This window comes from Psittacula echo (assembly GCF_963264785.1).
Source record: "Psittacula echo genome assembly, chromosome: 3".
Taxonomy (NCBI): domain Eukaryota; kingdom Metazoa; phylum Chordata; class Aves; order Psittaciformes; family Psittacidae; genus Psittacula; species Psittacula echo.
Genome location: NC_137736.1, coordinates 63,988,332 through 64,005,524, shown reverse-complemented (window position 1 = coordinate 64,005,524; position 17,193 = coordinate 63,988,332). Strand labels below are relative to the sequence as shown.

Below are 17,193 nucleotides of genomic sequence, written 5' to 3'. Positions count from 1 at the left end.
TAAACATCCCTTTCCTATAACTTGGTTATGCCCTCGAGTTACATGATAAAAACAGGAACATGCCATAGGTATTTGTTGTCTCTTACAACAGCTTGTTCCTACGGTACTGATGTTTGTCAGAAACTGCAATTTCATTTAGTTTATATAATTCTTCCAGCAGAGCTTACTGAAGTATTTTTGCATTGATGCTAGAGATTTTAACCCATTTATTATGCATAACTATAGAGAAAAGCAAGGAAAAATACCAGTACCTGTGTGACTGGAAAAAGAAACATAGCCATGGAAAAGTTGATTATATCCAATTTTCACAGAAAAGTTTAAACTTTGTCTCCATAAAACAACTGCATTAACACTTGAAATGCTTGTATCTCAGTGAAAGATCTCTGTTGCCTCTTGGTGGCTTAAGACTTACTGGTTTGTGAATTCATAGTTGGAAAACCACTGATGAAAGCAAATGAGTCCCAGACACGTGGGAGGCCATGATGCCACCAACTCTCACACGTTTGAAGTTGTTTCATTGTTTTCAAGATATCCAGCTACTTACTGCGTTTTTCTACTGGAATGGTTTCGTGTCTTCATTCCTGGGAGTGGTAGGGCAGTGGGAGCCCCATGCCAGCACTGTGTGCTACTGCTCCATGGCAGAAAGAGGACAGGGACAGGCATAACATTTGGACTCTTTGGTTTTTTACCTGTGCATGGGAATTGGGAGCTTGATGTTATGAGGGAACGAGGGATCAAACCATGTGCTTTAGGAAGAGGGCAGGAATAGGGCAGAAGCTGTGACAGGATGCTCAGCTGCTGAGTTGTGCAGTCTGGGATGGGGACTGGCCCCTATGATCCCTCAACAGCTGGAATGTGTCAATGTCTCCCATTGATACCACAGGAATGGTTACATTTCACCCATCTAATCCAAAGAGGTGCTTGCCATCCCTCCCACAGCCTAGTCCCATCCAGCCGCCTGGTCCCATCCAGCCATCTGGTCCTGCGTGATTCCTTCTGCAGCCAGGGGAATGCCATGGGAATGCCAGTGTTGGGATGCTCACATACAGACATGCACAGGCACTCGTGCACACACACGCCTCCAGCCTTCTGCTTCCATCACTCCCTTGCATGCTCTTTCTTTTGTCAGTTCTACTTTCCTACCCAAGCAGCACTGAGGATTTAGTAAAAGCCCATGGGTCCCCTGTGTTATAAAATTAGGTCTCTACAGGTGTCAGAAGAATGCTGTGCCTTGGCATCCAAATAGCTTCATCTCAGTTAGTAGATAAACTGAATTTCCTCTTGAAGCTAAAGCACTCCCCATCTTCTCTTCCCATGGATCTGCTTCCCCTTATGACCACAGAATGCAGCATAGAACAACTCGAAACAGATTAGAGAAAACCACTGCGGACACTTGAGAAATCCTGTGACAGCACTACGAAGCAGATAAGCAGAGGAGGGGGGGAGAGTAGAGAGAAGAGGAATAGCTTTCGGAGACTGCTTGGCAGCAAAGTCAACGCTTGAAATATCTGTGGGGAGTTTGAAAGCATTTCCTAACATCAAAAAATGCGAAAAAGAAAAAGAAATTTTGATCAATGACTTATTGCCCTTGATCTAAGCAAAAGAATCCTAGCCAGTTAGAAATAACAGAAATCTGTTTTATTGTAAAGCTGAAGTTTTCTGTGTTTTGACAGCTGGGGCTCATGCTTTTGGCTGGCTTATTTGCCAGCCTTAAAATATTCATCAGCAAGTTGCCAGGTTTTTGTCCTTTCAAATTGAACTCTAACGATGAAAGAGAAGGTGCTGGAGAGATTTTAAGCACGATTTTCTCTTCCCTAAAACAGACCTTTGTGGCCTGAATTCACATGACCAGAAAAAGAGATTTCTATTCCCTGGCCAAGTTTCTGGTGAATCACTTGCTGGTCACAGAGCCAAAATTCACTTTCTGGAGCATGGGAAGTGGTGGTTCATTTGTGATGAAGACAGCCCTGTCGCCTTTGTTGAGAGGAAATGAATTAACAGTATGTATTCTGTGCATAAGTCTGGAGAGAGATGAACTAAACTATTCCAGATTGAAGCATCCTTACTGAAGAACAAACTGGAACACACGTTAAACTGAAAAGTCAAATCTGACTCTGAAAATGATCGACAAAATTTTGGTGTTGGTGGCTCCAGGATCAACTCAGATGTCTGACGAAGTACCCAAGCAAATTAGTGTCACAGAACTTTATGGTTTTGATGCAAACCTTTACATTACTATTCTGATGTTACTTTATCTTAATGCTTCTATATTTTGACACACTTACTTATTCTAAGAATTCAAACCATGCTCTTCTACTATTGTGCAATTGTTCATCGTTATTTCTTGTGCTGCTTTCATTTAGTCATTTAGTTTTTATCATTCCATTTCATTTCATACCTGTACAACTTAGGGGCTTTCTTAGATGAACTGGCTATAAAGTGAAAAACATTAAATCATTTAATATCTGCTAGGAAGACTGAACTCATCTTCCAAAAATTCAGGATCAGTCATATTGACTTTGTATCTGAAAAATCTACTTTCATCAACTCTGTCGTTAGCATCCTTTACTTGCCCCAGACTGATCACAATTTTTGTCATGTCATTTTTTGTTTACAAAGTCCTTGCAAGTGCTCCACATTTCACTTTTCAGACTGATCATACATTTCCAGGATAAGGAATTAAGTTTCTTTAGTGGATATGAAGTGGTGACAAACTCTTTTTACTCAGGGACAAGTTAATATGAGAAGTTACAATGCAGAGACTAGCACTCCATAACTGAAAACTGAAGGTGCACTACTGTGTAGGATCAGGTCCTTCAGGCAGTTCCAGTTTCACCAACTGATAGCTCAAACAGACAGCTGTAATGTAAACTAAGGTCAAAAAGCATCTCAGAGTTTACATAGTCAAATTTTCAAAGGGCCTTTGACATAGTCTCCAATCCTGTATAAAGCCAGGGTGGGCAACTACATATGGATGTCTCTGGTCTGCACTGAGAGATGTTGCCTGATGGGACAGGACACTGGGCTGCAAATTAGGGGAAGGCAGAGGAAGGCACTGGCAGAAAGGGGGAGCAGCGAAGAGGAAAATGTCTCTGGTCATGTCTATGCTGGCATACAAAGCAAGGCCTGGATTTAGATGTCAAACCCTTGTCCACTTTCATTAACCACTGTGGGTTTGGCTTATACCAACTAGCACTATCCCAGGATAACGTATGGGCATGATTTAGGCCACAACACATACCAGGACTGTTCCCAGTGAGCAGTCTGGATTCAGGCATCCTATTTTGAGTGGCTAATAAAGTTTAAGAATAAAGTGTGGATGCAAGTCATGCAGGGACACTTGCAGGGCCAGAAAACAGGCCTTGACTTATTCTATTTTGTAATGTAATACTTACACCAGGATTATGCCAAACATACTGTATCATTTGTGGAATGCAGTTATTCTGAGCAGAAGGACGGATATTTGAGAAAGTGAGCGACACTGGTGAGAACAAACAGATGTTTACAGATTCAGTCTTCACATGCAAAACTGTTGGTGCATGTTCAAAGTTTTTTTCTGAAGACGCGTCTCTTGTTATCTTAACATCAGTAAACAGTGGCTCAATGTGTTTTCCTATTTATTGTGACTTGCTTATCCAGATCCTCCATATATTCCAGGACACAGTCACTAAATTTAAAGTTGCAAACAGATTTGTTGTCTCAGCACACTTGTAAGAAACATTTAATTTTACATTGCCAATTCTCAAATATTTCTACACAGTCTGGCTGGGCAAAACAGTAAGGAACTGGTGTAACTCAGCGATGAATTAATGGCTCGCTCACTAATGCAAGCTCTTATGTTCCTCTTTAGCAGTTATTGAGCCAGACATTTTGGAAGAGTTTAATCAAAATCCTCATCAAAAGCCAAATGAGTGGATTTTAAAGAAAGTTTAATTACAGTGGTCAAACCACCCTGCATGATTTGCTTGATTTGATTAACGTAATGAGGAGCACATTTAATGAGAAATGCATTAATTCATTCAAACAAGTGGTTTTATCAGAGGTATTAAGCATCATCCCAGATTATGTACAGCAGAAGCTATTATAGCAAAAATTGACTGAGGTCAAAGCAGTAGTCATGCCATAATTACAAGCACTCAGCTGTAATCTACCAGTTGAACTTGGGCAGTGCTCATCATGACTGAAAAAGCAGGGTCCCCATTTAAAAGACCCCAAACCACAGAGTTTTGCTTCCATTTCACAGCTGGGATCTCCATCTCTTTCTTTCAGATGTTCAGATGATTTGGGATTTAATTCTCTTGAGTTTCAGATGCAGGTATTATTAGCAAATGATAAAGCAAGAACTCAAAGGACCCCTGATACTAACCCACCACACACCCTTAAACGAAATGAAGTATTCCCCATTTGCTTTGCTTTACCTCCTTCCCATCTCTGTGATGTCTTTGGGGCACTCCTAACCTGGAATACAACAGCTCTGGGGGAGAAATATTATTTTCCTTCTGGGAAGGAAACCTCCTTGGAAAAGAAGAAAAATTGGCCTCATGCATAAAATATTTGAGAAAAAGAAGAAAGAGTCTCCTTTACACCTTGCTTTCTTTAACTGCTATCTTTAGATAGATTTCAGCCCCTATATCCTAACTTTCCTTTTCCAGGACTCCTCCCCATAGGTTTTACACAGCACTCTTCACCTCCACCCTCTCCACTGGCACATCTCCTCCAGTGCCCCCTGTTCTATTTCTCAGCAGCTGCTAAATCTTTTCTCTCTTTTATACTACCCTGACCACTGTTACCTTTTTGGCTTCTGCCATGCTCCCTTGCCTTTATTCAGTCCATGACTTGTTATTTCTGTAGTGTCTGTGCTACCTCTGTGTGAGCTGCCTTTCCTGCTACTTTTTATTGCATCTTTATAGCACTGAAACAGCTTTGATTTTCAAGTGCTCTACTTCTCAGCCTGCTCTGCTTCCTGAGCACTTTTCAAGCACTGTTGCACAGTGGACTATCTATGGCTCATCTTCCAGCAGCTGCCACCAGCATCTGGCGAAGGAGAACAGCTTTGAAACTGCTCCCCAAGTGGACAGGAGGCTTGCCCAGGAGCTGAGAGGTGGAGCGTAAGCCCAGTTGCAGATAGGATCCTCTGGTATTAGGTGCATACTGACGAGTGAAGTCTGGCGTGGGGGCCATATTTTACCTCCTGATTAAGTCAGCAGGAGTATGACAGTAAGACACTAATATTAAGGTGCCTAGATGAATGTAGGTGCCAAGATCCACCTGCAGGATGGGAAGTTTGGATGAAGACCTTTACAAAATAAGCTGAAGTAAAAAACTTAAAAAAAACAGGCCTAAGGATTTATTTGCTATATTAATAGAAGATGAGAAAGAAAACTATTCCTGCTGAGCAGAAAACCATCACCCTTAGGATTATTTCTGCCACTTGCCTTTAAACCACAAGGAAAAGAGTAAAAATTGGAACCAGAGTCTCTTTATTTTAGAGAAATCTGACTGCAGCAAACTACCAGCATACTGTAGTATGCTGGAACCCTCAATGCTGGCATATAAATGTATGCACAGAGGAAAGCATTGACAGTAACAACCTCACCAGTACACTCAGCAATTCCGTCTTGGAATAAGCAACCCAAATAGCATGTATTGTCTCACTAGAGAAGCTGCCCCTTGATGTCACATTTGGTATCCTTGAGTAGAATCTAGGTACAAAATCACAAAACATAAATTGGTAGAAGATCATATCTTCAAATACGTTTTTCCACTATCTCCCAGGCCAGGCTTCAAGCAGCCAATGAACCTTGATAAACTTATCATCTGAAGAAAATTTCCCAAGGACCAATATATCTGACTATAACAGAGCGATAAACGCAAAAATTGCAATTTAGCTCCATGGCCCTCAAAAGAAAAGTCTTCAGCATGAGATTCTCAGCATGTCCCTCCCCAAATACAAACTACTTCTTCCTGCATACCATGTGCCCTCTGTACCATAGTGAACTCACACTGACAATTAATGTGTGAGAGAAAAATGTGGTCAATAACAAGAAAATGTTTCCCAAAACAGCCACTCTCTCTCTGATCATTCAGCCTTCATCCTCAAGGGAATTCTACAAAAGAAACTAGAAAGATTAACCTGGGATGAAAATTAGTAATTGGATGGGACACCAAAAATGGTTGATTCCAAGGAGAATGCTAATTTCATGACACATTGCAAATTACCTCAATACGACTTGCTAATCTCAGTTTCTCAGGAGATAATTACCTGGGCATTTCTTCTATCCTGTGTTCAGTAGAGCTGAAGACCTTATTACTACTCCTCTTAGTAACATCCCCTCTGTTCCTTTCATCTCAAAGTACCTGACTGATTAATATAATGAAACTGAACTCAGATAAATTGCTTCTGATCTTTGCTTATCTGGCTGTTTGCTAGTTACATCCCCGCTTCTGGTTTTTGCTCCTCAGACTTGTTTGGTTTTTCCTATCAAGTGTACTGATAACAGATACCGCCTCTCTCCAAAGCTATTCTTTCTGAGTGTTATGAATATTCCCTATTCACCAAAAAATCTGCCCAACCAGCCTCCAGTTTGGAAATTTCAAGCGTGGTTCCAGATATCGCTCCAGTTCTGACTCACAGATTCCTTTTTGACTAGTTATATGGATTTTAGTCCAGCATTATTCAAGCTCTCAACTGTTTCAAAGAAATATTTGGGTTTATGCAGAGAATTGGAATGCAACTTCACTGGCCAAACATCAGTCACTACTAAAAGGAAAGGAAGCATCGTTAACTCAGATCTTTCTAAAATGAAAGTGAAACATGACATGCAGAAGATCCAGAAAAATATAGTTCAACACAGGGCTGTTATGTACCACCCCATCCAGTCAGAGAAGAAAATTTTTATTGTCAGTTCTCTCTGATACTTCCCAGGTACTGAAGTAGTCTTTGGCAATCCTCATTGCAATGATGTAGTATATTATTTGCTTCTCCCTTTCATCCATGGAGCTCAAAACCACCATAACTTTACCTCCCTGCATCCAAATTCAGTAACTTAGAGCTATAACAGCTTGGAAAAGGCTAACCAGTATCTTAGTAAGGGACTTGATATAATTTTGCCTAGGAAATTTCAGTGTGCAGCCCCATAGAAATTAAAATATAGAATAGAATACCTATAGAATAACATATGTTTTAGGAAGTATTAAATATGCCATCATGTAAAGCTCTCAGGTAACATGCAGATTTAATACATTCTACCAAATGCCATACACTTCCTTGGGCTTGCAGAAGCAGCAGGTATTGTTCTGTTCTCACAGCATGCAGTTCTTGATGCGCACTTGGAAGTCATTCTTTGTAAACAAGTACCTAAATTTTACATCCAGGGCAGAAGTTCTATGTCTTTCTTTCACCAAAAGGTACTCAGAGAAAATTCACGGCAGGATTAAGGAAAGGATTTTAAACCTTGTATTCCTCATCTTATGAAATCGGAAGTTATCTGTAAACCTGACTGCACGCGAGACCTGCAACCTCAGCATTACCATGTACAAAGTAAATGTTTACCCCGTATGTGCCTGTCACTACGGAAAAGCATGGGGAATGTATGGAAAGGATTTTCCTGCAGGTTCAAAGGAAAAGCAGGCCCTCACATCTCTTCCTCCTACTTAGATACAAATCACAATCTTGCTTCCAGCAGAAGATTTGTATCATTGAGCTCTGCTAAGCAGTATGGAGATAATCTTCACCATTGACAATAGAAACTGCTAACGCAATGTAAAAGCTTGACAAAAGCAAAGTATTTGCCAGGAACCAAAAAGCTGGACACTTAAAGCAGCTCACCATGCTGGCTTTCCTTAGCAAGGTGAGTAAGGGACAGGCACTCAGCTATTGGTCCCTTTGCAGTCTCCTAAGAGCTTGAACCTACAGTGCGTCATACCTATGTCCCAACAAGCCATATTTAACTCTCTTCTCCCCATTTGGCTGTGCCACTGCAATGAAAGTTTCTGCAAGAAACTGAGATGCTTCTGGTGCAATAAAATAGCTCCTGTCACTCGTGAGCCAGTGTTTTACTCTGCCTGTGGCACCTGCCCTGGGGCTGGTACCACCATCAGCTTCTCCCATGTGGTGAGGCAGATGGTTTCTGACTTGGCCATCTAGTTTGGATAACCAAGAGCCCACTATCACATCTTTCTGCATGACTGTAAATGTGGAGATCTGGGTGCCAATTGTGGAAGAAACACACAAATTCAGTCCATTAGTGGCTCAACCTTGTTTCCCACCTGTGAGTGGGTAATGTGACAGCATCATTGGGGATGGTGGGAGGAAAGAATAAAGTGAGAAAATAACATGAAATGAGGACGCCCAAGCTGGCAGCTGATGAAAACCAACTTCCATACTCTTGGATGTCTGCAGAGTACCTCCTCAACAGCCCATGGCAGTGAAAGGTGATGGAAGCGCAGGGCACGGCCCTTACCTTCTCATTCTTCCTCTCCTCAGCCTTGCTGGCGGGGCCAGGGGTTCCAGGGCAACCCAAGGGCCCGCTGCCTGCCTCACCGTTGAGATGAGCTGCGCTGACATTGGGTGGGGTGATGGCGGCCGCGGCGGAGGTGAGCGGGATGAGAGGCCGGGCCCCTGGGGCGGGCGGCTGGTGGCCGTGCTGTGGGGAGACGGCAGGGTGCGGCCGGATGGCTGCTGCTGGCAGGCGGGAGGGCGAGCTGGGTGTGCGCAGGGGCGAGACTGTGGCAGTGGGTCGCTCCGGGGCTGGCGCCGGGGGGTGAGCTGCAGAGGGAGGACAGAGCACGGTTAAGTCCCCCATAGAATCATAGAATAAACTAGGTTGAAAAGACCTTTAAGATCATCAAGTCCAACTGTGTTACCCCAGGACTGTCAAGTCCGCTATTAAACCATGTCACTAAAGGCATTGTCTATATGCTTTTTTTAATACTTCCAGTGCCTGATCACCTTTCAGTGAAGACATTTTTCCTAATATCCAACCTAAGCCTCCCCTGGTGCACCTTAAGGCAGTTACCTTTTGTCCTATGACTTGTTACTTGGGAGAAGAGACCAATGCCCACTTCACTGCAACCTCCTTTCTGGTAGTTGTAGAGAGCAATAAGGTCCCCCCTGCCCCTTTTCTTCTCCGGACTAAAAACCATCAGTTGCCTCAGCCCTACCTCATCACACTTGTGCTCCAGACTTTTCATCAGCCTTGCTACCCACTCCAGCACCTCAATGTCTTTCTTGTAATGAGGGGCCCAGAACTGAACACAGAAATCAATCACTGCCCTGGCCCTGCTGGACACACTATTGATGATAAAGGCCAGGATGCGGTTGTTCTTCTTGACTGCCTGGGCACAAGCTGGCTCATGTTCAGCTCCGTCAATCAGCATCCCCAGGTCCTTTCCTGCAGAGCAGCTTTCCAGCAGCTCTGCCGTAAGCCTAGACCATTGCATGGGGTTGCTGTGACCTAAATGCAGGACCTTTACCTTGTTGAACCTCATACCATTGGCCAAAGCCCATTGACCCAGCCTGTCCAGATCCCTCTGCAGAGCCTTCCTATCCTCCAGCAGATCAACACTACCAGCCAACTTGCACTGCCATGCACTGCCAGACCTGGACCTTCAGTGGCTGTCACTGCCACAAGGTGTCTGGGCCTGATGGAGAGCTTAGCTCCTACCCTTAATGCAGCAAGGGGTTTTTTAGCTAAATCCTAGAAATCCCCCTCTGGCTGAGAAAAGCATGTCTGCAGTCACCAAAATAGCTGGCCCTCCATGATGTGACTGTGTAACACCTTCACCATCCCTGCCCATACCTGGCAGCAAGTAAAAGCTTACTGTGTTTTTAAAAATACCTTATCTTGTTCCAGCTGAGCTATTTTCTGAACCTCCAGGACCCCCATCTAACATGATAAGTTTTGGAGCAATGCAAGAAGGGACCTAAAGGGTTACCCTGATGATCCAAGCCTTCCCAGACAGCAATTACAAAGGAAGGTCTCTTGTTTCAACCCTAACAAAAAGATCAACAGCACATCACTGTGCTGCAGAAGACAAATTAAGCAGAAATCCACTGCAGGATTTCTGAGATCAGCCTTGTCTCTGCCAGCAAAGTCCCCATGGGACCACACAGTGCCTTTTACTCGTGCTGAGCAAACCCTGCCTACAAGCACTAGGAATGAGGAATTAGCGCTCGTCTGTTTAACGGTGACCACAACACACTGCCGAGGTCAGCTCCCCAGAGGTTTGAGAGCTTGTTGTATGCCTCATCTTGCAAAAAATGTGACAAAGCTTCATGTCCATTTCCACAATGACGATGTCTGTGAGTTCCAGGTTGGTTGATTGCTCAGGTGTAACCTACATGCTGCCACACTTCACGTAAATACAGATCAGAAGCTGAGTCCACACTCAGACATTCCCTCACTGAAATGATTCAATAGTAGGGCTGGCTGGAAAATGCCCATTTTACAAATGATTTTAAGATTTCACAATCTGGTTTAGTTTTGTCTCAGTGCAAAATCTGAACCTTAGAACATTTCACTGAGCACAACCTACTCACTCACACTACAGTAATCTCTATTCTGGTCAAGGCATTCACCTGGGATGTTAAAACATAGAATCCAGTCACTGTGCTGCTCTTCATAGAGAACATGTCTGGACTGCTGTCTATTCCCTTTGCAACCTGAGCCAGGACAGCACCAATGGCTGAAGTCTGGCTGAACTACATCCATTCCTGTCAAAAACCTTTGAGTCAAACAAATCATCTATTTGACAAAGAAGAATTTTTGTGGAAAATTTCTGACCCACTCTGATCTGTGGTTTTCTTACAAATTCACCTGAAGGATGCATTTTTACGCAGAACCAGCTGGACTTCACTCAGCCTATAGCTAAACAAGGATAGAACAACTCCAACCACTACTTTCCATTTCTATGGTTAACAGCAGCACCCATTACCAGGAACTGAAATGATAAGGAGTGCCATTAATCATACTCACTGCACCAGCTGAGCACTCCTGCCAGGAGGGAATTTCAACCCCCATCCTTATGCTTATTATCTGAAGTAATATGGAACATGATGAGCCAGTGATCATCATATTAGCCCCTCAAAAGCTTACGTGATTCTTCCTAACAGTAACTCCTTGACTCTGTAACATCTTTTTTTATTAAAAGTGCTTATAGCAAATCAACCAAACTATCATTAACCAGTCTTGAATTTGATGTGATTTTACTGTGTAGCACGAGGAAGAGCCTAGAAGTTGTTCTTACAGATGCCTTAAAGATTATTCTTAGTATTAGCTACCATTTCTCCCTCCTTGGCTTACCAAGAACATATACTGGAAAGTGCAATTCCTTCCCAGAGAGCCAGACAGAGCACCACTGGTAATCTTGAAGTGATTCCTTTCTTCTGATTTTCCTATTTGTAAGTGTGATGAGCAACTACTGCTGCCAGAAGTCTAATTTTCCAGGATGGCTAAGCTTGCAGCATCAAGGTTTTGAACTGCTGGTTGTAGGGAGCAATGGCTATTCTAAGTTTAGAGAAAAAGCACAATCATGGAATTTCACCGCATGTACCTGGAAGCAGAACACTGATTTGATAATCTAATATGACTCCTTTCATAAAGGACTTGGTGTTTCCAGACACAAAGGAAACAGAAAACATGAGAAACAGTAAAATAAAAGGCCTGAGAAAAATCAACTCTGAGTAGAGCTCTCTCATTTTATTCTGTAATATCATCTGCTTGCTGTTACAATGTATGCCTTAGCTCTGGGATCTCTGGTTCTGGCCTGTGCTGCATCAAACATGCTATTAATTAGAAATGCTCACTGAAGGCTATTTTTGTTCTACACCACTCATATTTCATTTTGGGTGTATTCCTATATTAATGGCCTTGTGCAAAATTGATTTGTTACTCATGTATATTGCAAGCCAACAAAATCATGATTTGAATACTGTGCCAGCTTGCCTCTCTTGGAAAGCTTTTCCAAAAGTAAGCATGCATTGTCCTGCCCTGCAGGACTAAAGAGGCCTCTGAGGGGCTCTGGTCCACAGGATACTGGTGATGATATCCATTATGGATGATAATAATACTGATAATAATGAAAAATTTCCTTTATTTACTCTGGTAAAAATCTATTTAATTAAAGCAATCTTATATAACTTCTGAAGGGCAGGAGCACTCCCTGCTTAGGAGGTTTTGGAGCAGCTCCATGGTCCCTGGATCACTCTGCCTGCCAACTCCTTGACACTTAAGGTGTCAGAGTGACCTGGAGGAGAAATCTAAAATCAGGGAAGCTGCTGGAAGTGTAGCACAGCAGCACTGTGGGAGGAAGGTGTGGGGCATGGCAGGTACATGGAGTGAAATGATCTGTCACTTCAGTTGACACCTCAGGTATCTGTTGAGCAGAGGATTCTGCACCATCCAAGGTTCAGGTTCACATGTATTTGATCACGTTTCCTTCCCTTTGGTCTGGACTGCCTAGGAAGTGAGATTAGATGGTCACAATGGTGCCTTCTGGTTTCAAAAGTTTTGAATCCATGACCTACACTGCAGTGTATTTCTCATTTGTGCCTGCTCTGTTTTAAATCTAAGACCTCAGTTTTCAGCAGTCACAGTCCTTACTGATCTGCCTTTGTAAACACAATCGCTCACATCCCTATAAAATATGAGAAACAAAATGTTTTAAATTTTGCTATAAAGTTCCACTGCAGGATTTACTTTTACTTTATTCAACAACAGAGCTTTTTAACATCAGTGAAAAAGGAATAAATTGTACTCTACAAAATTGTGCTGTACATCAGAAAGGGAACCTAGAAAGAACAGAGGCCCCCTGGTGTGAGAAACTCTTATTCTTATTTCAAAAAGGTGGAAGTATTTTTCAGATCTTTTGCTTTATCGCTAACACTGCGTCCCATTCTGCTTAATAAATACCTTTCATCACTGAAGCCCAGTGAAATGCTTCCTAATTTTAAGTCTTGAATTACTTGCCCTGCAATAACAGCAATATTTTTCCATCAGCAAGCCAACCGGACTCAGAACTGTTAATCTCCTCAGTATGCAGGGTGCTTGCCTCCACTCAGATAAATTGTATAAATATTTGTAAACATTATAATCTATTTCAGCTGTAGCAACAGAACAATCTGATAAACACAATGTGGTTCCCAGAGATCAATAGAAACCCATAAATATTACAAGCGAATAAAACATACTTTATTCCACATTGACTGAGCTGTGACTAAACCTAGAAAGAAAGCTTCAGGACGGGCAGACTTGAAAGGCTTGTGCTCAAGAGGTACGACATCAATCCTGCCAACACAGGGCAAGAGGCACTGTGCACATACCCATCTGCATGGCGTTGCGGGTCTGGCTGGCTGGCTGCTGAGCTGAATACCTCAAGCAGTTATTCAGCTGTGGAGAGGCCGCCTGTAGCTGGGGATGTGTCTGAGGAGCAGTGATAGGAACAACCGGTCTGACAGCGGTGGCAGCATTGGTGTGACCAGCCCCAATGGGGTGGATGGCTCCTGGGGCTCCTTTTGTTGCTGGAGCTCCCCCAGCTCCGCTGTTCCTGGGCTGCCCAGCTCCCACTGGCACCCTGCATGGAGACAAGGCACAGCATAAGTGTGCTGCAGAGATACAGATGCCCAGCCACAATGCTGATAAGCACTCTCAGTTATGTAGGGGTTCGACATGATACCTTCTCAGGTGTTAAAGCAAACTGAGATACAGCTATATATTTATCTTTACAGGATACAGTTGTAAGCATACTGGAAGACATTTTCAGCCCCTTATCCTATGGGAAGATGTGCAGGGTAAAAATGGAAAAGATAATTTTTCTCATCACATTTTTTCTTAAGCTACATTGCTGTCTGCATAGTTTCTAGTGAAACCACAAATCTAAATTCAGAAGAAATGGGTATGTCCAAAATGTCATTTCATGTGCCAGAGGCTATTTTACAGGCACTAATAGAGCGATAATTAAAACAGATGCAGACATCTTTTCTTAGGACCAAACGTGCATACAACCCCACAGGGAGAAAAGAAGATGGATATCACCAAATCTGTGTGTGGCTGTTGAAGAGGACTGAAAAGCAGCAGACTTGGAAGGGCTTGTCTTGACCGAACACTTACCCTATTGATATAACCAGGCCCAGTTTAAACTTGCTGAGGAAATGCAAAAGGGAAGAGAATGCAGCTGACCTTACTGAAAAGGAAATCCAAATGATAATCAACCCCTTCTTCACTGCTCACTTAAACTGTATGCACAGTTTGTATTCCATCTGGGTGGCTGGGGAGACTTCCTATGCAATGAGTTCAGCCTAGGGCAGGTCTTGGTCCTCTTACGACTGAGCTAGAAACTCTCTGACCAGGGCAGGAGGACACTGGGGAAGATAGAAGGATATCAATGGGCAAATTCAGTTGTTGCTCAGCAGCTCTTTCTCTGAGTTTCTCACTCAGATTCCTGAATAATTTCCTTCACCAGCAGTAGATGCCATGAAACAGAGGGATAATTTTGTGCTGTTCTGCTCTCCCGAGCTGCTCCATGTGCCAAAGTCCTCCTCCAGGAAAGGACAGCAGAGGTGATATGATACAGATCAAAGTGTGGTGGAGAAAATGGAAATGAGAGAGTTTTAGCAAGAGAGGAGAGCATAACAGAAAGGGTAGAAGACCAACTTATGGGGGGTGGGATTGTGTGAATTTCCATGGCCCCAAAATTGTTGTGTGGGAATACAGAGGAAAAGAGCAGAAAGAAGGAATATGCTGAACAATCTGGTCTCATTTAGAGGGCATGAAACACAGAAGAAGTAACCCTAAGAAAAGAGTGGAAGGGGAAGAGCCAAAAGACTGAAATTCTGATGGAAAGAGACCAAAACAAAGGTATGGTCCAAAAGAGAAAAAGATAACCATCGCCTCTGCCCAATCCCTTCTCCCCTCAAAATCACAGAAGGAAAACCAACACTGTGGTGTCATTGACTTGACAATCTCATGGTACAAGATTTGTCTGGATTACGTTTTGCTAAATGAATCTGTTTTGTTTTGTTTTTAATTTAATTTTTTTTTTTTTTAATTAGCCTCCAGGTAGGAAGAAGCTGGTAATCCCACCAGATGGAAATCTTGACTGTCTGTCATCTGCCGTGAAGAGCTGGCAGGGTAGCAGCAAGGTTCAGCTGGAGCTGACTCGGCCATCTGCACTAGGTTGAGTTTCCCAGAAAAGCACACCTAATAGTGCACAGAGAGTTGTGTTCTGGCAAACATGCACACCGACAGGTACAGAAACTATCTGTGGCTTCCATGGAGCTGGACAGACGTTGGATGTGACAATTTCTCTCTGCTGTCCTGTGCCTGTCTGTCCATCTAAAGGATTTTGTCCTTTTTCCACGAAGCTCTGCTCACACATGTGTTTTGGCAGCTTATAAAACTAGTTCTGTATTATTAGATTCATAGGCAACTTCTTCTCCTTGGGTTTTGTGGGGAGTGGAAGAAAACCAGGCATGAATCTAATCCTCTGCTTTGTTGTCAAAGGGGAACAAAGTGATTTGAAAATGCAGCAAATAGGAGATTTTGTTGCTATCAGATTTTCCTTGTTGTTCTCACTGAGGGTGATTTACACAAGAGCTTAATTAGCTCATAGGATCATAAATATAATCATAAAGCTGTTTTCTGGTGTTGTGGAAAGCACTTTTGCCCTTTAGCACTTCTCTGTCTTGTTCTAGCTGTGACATGCTGCATTTAATAAACTCTTGCTGATTCAGATCACCAACCCTTCAGCACAAACTTCTTTACTAATTAAGGGCTGAAAAGGCAAGGAATGAAGGCAGCCAAGGGGCTCTATAAAGTCAGATAAATACATTTAAGTGATGAACAGTGAAGAACCCATGAATTAATGTGTTGGGGTTTTTTAAATGAGAGGCAATATTCGGAGTGTCAGCAGGCTTAGTTATCGTCTTCTAATCTGCTCTTAACTTTTGGTCTTGCTCATTCCACACATTACAAACTTGACATAAACTGAAAACGGAACAAACCTGGATCAATTTTTCAAGATCAACACTGTCTGAGTTGTGAGGCACCTTTCCCTGGAAAAGATCGTGGAGACTGTGTGCATGTGGGAGGAGAGACTGAGAGCATATGCAGAGTGAGTTTGGTTTGCAAACCCACGGTTGCTCTAAAACAGATATGGGTACACACATGCCAACATTCAGCTGCAAGGAACATGTAGGGCAAAACACTTAAACACTTTGTGACATACTGATGAACTTTATCTTCAGCTTGCAGACGATTTTGGAGTGGGCTCTATACCAGAAATAACCTTTGATTTGGTGTTGTCCAATACCCAACTCTGACAAATGGCATTCCTCCCCAGACATTCTATTTTTTACTTTTCTCATCTTCTGCAACTGAGACAGGGGTAGCTAAAATCAGACAAGTTACTGAACTCTCCTACCATTTCTGAATTTTAACAGCTCAATCATTAGTCCAGACCTAAACAATTCACTATCTTTGATTTGAGAAAAACAAAACCTACATGAGGAGCTACTGAAAAGCAAGACACAAGCATTTCTTATTTTGCTTACCCCTGTTACATGCCCAAGAGCTTTATAACAATAAAAAAATCCTTAGCCAAAAGATTCTCTATGATAGTAAAACCTGTGCTCATCAGCCTTTGTAAAGTCAGAGGTTGTAAATGCCATTATCCAACACAACTGGTGAAGTCTTCTGAGAACATGGATAATCCCAATGTTAGAAGAAGTAAGTTTCATTACCCAAGGCTGCAATGCCAGCAGAAAATTTCTGAAAGGGGAATGCAATTTAAAAGCAGAGCTACATCATTTTCAGAAACCTCCGGATGCAGAATCCCTCTCAGCTCAGATCAGGTGTATCCACCTTGGCCAGTGGTCCTCACCTTGACACAGGTGTCACATAGTTGCCTGGGAAGACACCGGACATTCCACTCCTCAGAGATGTCCCCTTGAACCAGCCATCCTGGCACTTCTCAATGACCCGGTACATCTCACCTTTGCGGAGCTCCAGCTCATCATTCTTCTGAGGCTTGTAGGCGTATAGGGCTAGGTAGCTGTGGGGGGAGGTCACACAAGAAGAAAGCACACCGTTGATGACACTGCCTGTCCCAGTTCGACTCCACCCCCACAGAGCAGAAAGTCAGTAGAGACACTGCTCAGAAGTGGTGGTTAAAAAGAAACACCATTACAGTATATCA

At 42.9% G+C, this 17,193-nt stretch overlaps 1 protein-coding gene across 1 annotated transcript in view; it reads right to left on the bottom strand.

Moving 5' to 3' along the window:
* SH3RF3 (SH3 domain containing ring finger 3) overlaps positions 1 to 17,193 on the bottom strand; it is a gene marked incomplete at its 3' end in the record, with an annotated part of 248,075 nt that overhangs the window by 23,912 nt on the left and 206,970 nt on the right. The window contains exons 6-8 of the mRNA XM_080614032.1: positions 16,879 to 17,049; positions 13,322 to 13,572; positions 8,463 to 8,767 (exon numbers count right to left, since the gene is read on the bottom strand). Coding sequence (XP_080470158.1) covers positions 8,463 to 8,767; positions 13,322 to 13,572; positions 16,879 to 17,049 — 727 coding nt within the window. The remainder of the gene's footprint in view (positions 1 to 8,462; positions 8,768 to 13,321; positions 13,573 to 16,878; positions 17,050 to 17,193) is intronic.